This window comes from Pundamilia nyererei, unplaced genomic scaffold, assembly GCF_000239375.1.
Source record: "Pundamilia nyererei isolate P.nyererei 1_Seehausen unplaced genomic scaffold, PunNye1.0 scaffold00164, whole genome shotgun sequence".
Taxonomy (NCBI): domain Eukaryota; kingdom Metazoa; phylum Chordata; class Actinopteri; order Cichliformes; family Cichlidae; genus Pundamilia; species Pundamilia nyererei.
In genome coordinates this window covers 1,320,897-1,326,986 of record NW_005187565.1, presented here as the reverse complement: position 1 = coordinate 1,326,986, position 6,090 = coordinate 1,320,897, and the positions used below count along the sequence as shown (strand labels likewise).

General features: G+C 44.8%; 1 protein-coding gene across 2 annotated transcripts in view; it reads right to left on the bottom strand.

Moving 5' to 3' along the window:
* znrf2b (zinc and ring finger 2b) overlaps positions 1-5,072 on the bottom strand; it is a 51,133-nt gene extending 46,061 nt beyond the window's left edge. The window contains exon 1 of one of the 2 annotated variants that reach the window (XR_312055.1): positions 4,046-5,072. Coding sequence is in view for 1 of the 2 variants with exons in the window: in XM_005745732.1 (XP_005745789.1) it covers positions 4,046-4,436 (391 nt within the window). In the remaining variant the exon portion in view is untranslated. The remainder of the gene's footprint in view (positions 1-4,045) is intronic. The other variant, XM_005745732.1, reaches the window with a different exon arrangement.
* Between the last annotated feature and the right edge of the window lie 1,018 nt (positions 5,073-6,090).

The window sequence follows — 6,090 nt, the reverse complement described above, 5'->3', positions numbered from 1 at the left end:
TGAAGTTGGGCTAGCTGGTATATAATGATGTGCTACGTGATCGCTAGCGACACAGCTATGTTAGCATAATATAAACAAGCTAACTTTTTTTCCACTCGATAAAAGTTAACGTGAACGTTCCTGATGGTTAGAGACAAATACAGTCGCATGGCAGGATGCTGTAAACGGACCAAACTTCAGTCAGGGGAACAACTGAGATAATCCATCCACAATACGAGGTTAGTCATTAATATACTGCAACAACATGGGAATAGAGCAGCTGTGATAGAATACAGCATTAATGAATCAATGGTACAGAAGTGGAGGAAGCAAGAAGAATGAGTTGAATAAAGTTTGATTTATCTGACTGCTTTGTTTCTTGTGTCTTATAATCCCGTGCACCTTATGGTCTGAAAAATACGTATTTGACTTTTTTATTTGGCACACTGCAGTTTAATGTTGCAAAGCACCTCTTTTTAACTTCAGTGGATATTATACATGGTTATGCTCAGGATATGTCAGCCCATTTCTACTGGAAATGCCTTTTGGTTAAACTGTCAGCAAGGAATTTGCATTTGCACTGTTAAATGTTTATATAGCTTTAATTGACATAAAAAACAGCTGCTTGTTTAAGTGAAAATAAATGGATGGTTTTTTTTGCGCTAGTAAAGTTGTGGAGTTGTATTTTGTCTCGCATCAATTACATCGTCAGTTATATCGTTATCGCAAAGTTTCAAATATATATCGTGATAAACTTTTTGGCCATATCGCCCTGCTCTATCTACAATAATACTGAGTAAATGCCCACCTCCTATGAACAAGCACCTGGCAACAGTGGGAAGAAAAAACTCCCTTTTAACAGGAAAAACCTCCAGAAGAACCACTCAGGGAGGGGCGGGGCCATCTGCTGTGATCAGCTGAGGGGAATAAACAGCACAAAAGACACACTGTGGAAAAGTGTCAGAGATGAATAATAATGATAAAATGCAAAGTGTTGCACAAACACAGAGAGTGGAAAGCAACAGTTGCACCTGGATCAAACGATACCTGCGAGTTTTATCACATCGGTTTTTCCCTCCGTTTCAGAGGTGATAAGAATGAAACCAATGAAATGTTGGCATGCTTCAGCTTCTACAAACTGTCAGGGTCCAACAAGTTGCAGTGTTGTTTTTGCCCTCCGGGGCTCAGCGCTCATTACGTGACTCACCAGCCGAATCATCTGAACACTTCTGAGCAGCACACTACAAACATCTGTTTCACAGACAGAATCTATTTTGACTGTTAAACATACAGAGAGCGTTTCACACACCTTCACAGCAGCAATGATTTAAGCTGCATGAACTTAACATGCATTGATCTGCTTATATCACTGACGTTAAACTTTCCGGCTCTCAGTGTCAACCACGTTATTACTTCCTCCTTGGCCTTTTTCAGTCCAACATTTCTGACCTCACACACACAAGACGACAAGCCAGCATGTGGTGAGTAGTCCTGAGGCAGAGGTCTTTTATCAGAGCATTTGCAGCCGGAGCCCCCGGGCCTGCCTGAGGACACGAGACCGGCTGAGTCTGGGACTTCTTTTAAATATCTTCTTAAAAGGTACTTTTATCAGACGGATGAATGATTTTATTTTACTTGAGGTTATTTTCGCCTGGATTGGTTTGATCTGTCTTAACATCTTCAGATTCTGTGAGCGTGCTTAAGCTATAGATTATAAAATGATCAGATCAAGGCATAAAACCTGTCACTGTTCTGACAGACAGCAAACACAACAGCAAACGCTAGTAAATAAATATAAAAATGATGCCTTCTGGAAACTGTCCAGCCTGAACCGCCTGCTGCTAAATACTCTCCAGGAGAAGGGCAACGCATCTCAAATGGCTCTATTGTCTTCCCCGAATGAACTCAGCGTTTCTGTCTTCCTTCTGTGAACAGACACAAGCACACACACTCACTGTGCTCGTGCTGGATGATGTGCTGCGCCATGCGAATCGTTTTCACCGAGAGCATCACCCAGCCGATCCTCACCTGCGCTGACGATCAGCTCCCAGACCGACTCCCTCTGTGCCACATGCCGAGCTGTGTATCTGACCTCTGCCCCAGTTCCCCGATCAACCTCAGGTCACGAAGCATTAGAGCGCTTGAAGATTAGTCACTACAGCCCTCACAGCAGATCAATGAAACCAAGAAGAGCACATTCACAAGGAGGCTCGCGCTGTTTATCTTAGCACTTGGCTCAAATGAGTCATCATCACCATCACACATTATTTGTTATTAAAGCCAGCAGGAGCCGCTGACTCGGGGGCCAGCATCTTCATCGCTGTCTGTGTCTAATTCATAGCGCTGCTTTGAAGCTAAGCTAGGCTGTGGATCGCTTTTTGATCATTTTTCTATTATCACTGTAACAACGTCGAGCTTAGAATAAGGCGCCGTTTTACCTCATAAAACCATTAACGCTGACACTGTTCAGAGAACTGCAGTCAGCTTTCTAACTTGTGCTCAGTCAAAACTGTGACACAAACACAAGACTGTTCAGAAACATATTTGGCAGTGAAGTTACAGCTGGGTGACCAACTTCCTCCATGTTGGCCCTTACAGTAAAAGGAAATGCTAGCTGCACAGTCCACGGATCACATTAACTAGTCTTAACAAGTCGTTTGGGGAGCTGGTCAGATCACCGCAGACAGTTTAGAAGGTGAACACAGAAATGCCAAAAAGCAGCACTTTTTTAATGGCCACACAGTCAAATACCTGCGGTTTAACAGCACTGCTGAGAAAACAGTGGTTGGCCGTGACCTTTGGAAACACCTTCCAGAGCCTCAAACTTTGATTTTGTATCATTCTGAATAAAAAGTTGTGATTTTTTTGTAGAGCTGGGCAGAGCATAAACGAGTAAATAAATAACTGCAATCACGGGCATAACTTCATGGCTATTACAAATGTTAGGCAAATATGTTTATGGTTTGTGTGTGTGTGTGCTTCATGTGTCTGACAGAAAGAGAAGAAGACACCCAACGTATCGGAATACTGAAATGCTATCGCTCTTAAAACCCCTGTATTAGTCTGGCCCAACATCGCCAGCTTTAACCAGCATTCCCAACCCTGGTCCAAAACACCCATGACTGACATGTAATCAGCCAATAAATGTCCACCCCTCCCTCCTCACATGGCAAAAGCAGCTTTAGGCTTCCTAACTGGACATCACTAACCAGTGGGTGACATCTTGATGGCTACACACATACTTAGCTAGTCTGCAGGTATCTGCTGATGGTTTCTAATGTTAGCTGATAATGGGAGGATTTAGTTGGCAGGCTTCACATTCACAGGCACCACTGACAATACTGGGTAACGACTTGTGACTGACACACAATAAGCCCATCTCTGATAATTCTTCCTCACTCTAATGACGACCACTTAATGTTCCACCTGACCGTAACTTTTGGATTCACCTGTTCATCGCATATTTACTCTAACTGGAATCAAACCTTTGAATGCATCTTTTTCATTCATTACAAACATTCAATACTGAAGACTCAACAGTAGCACCAGAGGAACAGTTTGTAACATCAATGCAGCTCAATTAATGTCATCATTTATTATTATTAGGGCAAAATATTGCTCCTGTCACTTATAATTGAAAGATAACTGCGTAGCGGCTTTACCAAGACAGATGTGGGCATTTATTTGAGTCTTGCTTCTAGAGCGACTGCAAAAGTAACCAAACAAACATGTTTTATTTGAGCCTCACATTCACTTAAACCTGCTCCACGTTTAGTCTGATCATTTTCTTGGAAGGAGCTGACCTCTGGTTTTCGTTAATCTTGTAAAGTTTCGATGAGGTAACGAACACGGTGTGTGTTCATTGAGCAGCACCTTGGCATAACGCTAACTGGCCCACATCACTTATGCTTCGTGTAGTACCAGCTGACTGTAATACTACGTTTCTAGCGATCAATGAACCCTGTTTGATTACCACTGCCCCCCGTCCTAACCTCTCCGCTGTACCCTGCTGTAAACAGCCGTGCGTCAGCGTCACCGCAGCAGCGGAGCGGCTCTGCGCTCTTACCTCCGAACAGATGAGGCGAAAGGTGTGCTGGTAATGATCCAATCAACAGCCGGGGAACTTCTTGCCCTCCGCCCGAGCGCTCCCTGTCCGCCGCCTCCTCTGGGCTGCTGCCGCCGGACTCCGGGGAGCTGTAGCCCCCGCCGCTGTTGGGAATGTTAATGCCAGAGTGGGGTCTTAAACTCGAGCCCCCAACAGACCTGGCCCTGGCTCCGATCTGCTGGCTGGTGCTGGGTCCGGAGGCTCCGGACGCACCGTGGTACCTCGCCCCCCGGGCGGCAGTCCTGCCAGCGCTGCTGCCGGACGTGCTGGAGGGCAGGTCCGAGCCGGAGTAGGCTCTGGTCCGTCCGTTAGCAGCTGGGTTAGCAGTGGGGCTGCTCTGCTTTGCCCCCATGTTAACCTCTGATTCGGCTATGAAATATTAACGAGGCGCTGTGCGAGCTCGCTGCGGGACAGTACGCCAGATTTCCGCCCGAGGCAGATGGCTTTACAGGACACAGGTCCTGGGAGAAGAGAAAAGCACACCAAACTCCGCGTCGCTACGATACCATCGAGAATCGACAACTGCCAGTTGGTGAAAAGTTAAAGCGGCCGCGCGTGACCAAAGCTGGGGATGTGCGGAAAAGTTTAGCAAACGTCACCATTGTATTCCGTCAGTAACGGTTCTAGAGGCTGAGCTGCAGGTGAGAACGTGGGTCCTTCCTTGTGCGCTGAGCCGCTCCTGGTGACCCGCTGTGCTCCGGCCGCTGGGTCGTCCTCAGTACCCCCTCCGCCATGGCTCCCGAGCCGCGTGAAGCAGTGAAGAGTGGCGCTCCTCACACCCCCCTGCCTCACAACACATTGCTCAGTAGAAGGAAGTGATGGAGGAGAAAGTCCTGCACTGAACCGTTTTAGCGGCGGCGGCAAGGAGACTTGCTGCGCAGGCTAGCTGCCAAGCTAGGCAGGCTCACGGGGACTTCCGCCCAGAAGTTTCAAAATAAAGCCTTTGCCGAGTTTAACTCCCCACTGCACATCTCAGAGGCACCAGGCACCAAAGCCTCTTTAGCAGTAGTTTAATGTTATTAAATAGCCACAAAGTGGAAATTTATGCATTTAAATAAGTAAGCACAAATAATAATATACATTTCAGGTATCTCAAATAAAAGTACTTCTTATTCAGAATCACACAAGTTATGTTATAATGACTGATTAGTTAATGTAAAACTCTAATGTTGATTTTACATGCTGTATGTACTTCTGAGTAGCGTTATCTGTAACACTATAGACTGAGTGTATCAAAAAAGATCCATCCGATTTCAAGAGGTGCTTACATACAGAACTTACAACGTCCGCAAGCGCTCGATGTATCCCCCTCTGGACACACAGCATATGTCCAAACTGAGAACTTTTGAGAGCATGTCAGGAGTCACTGCAGCCACAGCTGTTGTTATGCTACCTACCGGCAACCACGTGAAACTCACAGATCCCGTCTTTCTCAAAGAACATATTTAGATTCATCAGTGGAATTAAAGTTATATTTCACAACTGGTCCTTTCCATCCTCATCTCTTGGTTTGGGGCAAACTAACAGGAACTCACTAGAAGCAGAGAATCCTGAAGTTCATCAGAGATGACGGCAGATGATGGCATTTTTTCAGAGATAGAGTCAGAGTGCAACAAAATGAGAGTTTTGCCTACTTTTGTAACCTGCTTAAATGTGCATGTGGCACGTGTCAGTGATATAGCAGTTTTTTTAAAGTGACCCCTTTGGGGTTAACATATTCTTATTCAAATGAAAGTTTAGATAATGCTTCGACAGGTTTGTTTCTAGAAAAACTGCAAGAGTAACCAATACCTCCAGGTTTTATCCAAGCTTTGTATTTATTTTTAAGTATTTACTTTGAAGATGAACACTAATAGAGTGATACTTGGAAAAAAAATAAAACAAATATTTCTGCTTGAAATGTTACTTTCCTCATTATCTATTTCCAAGTTTCTTATGTTTATGACTCAGTAATTCAGTTAAATAAGCCAGGGTTGTATTTTATTAGACTGAATTCCAGACAAAGA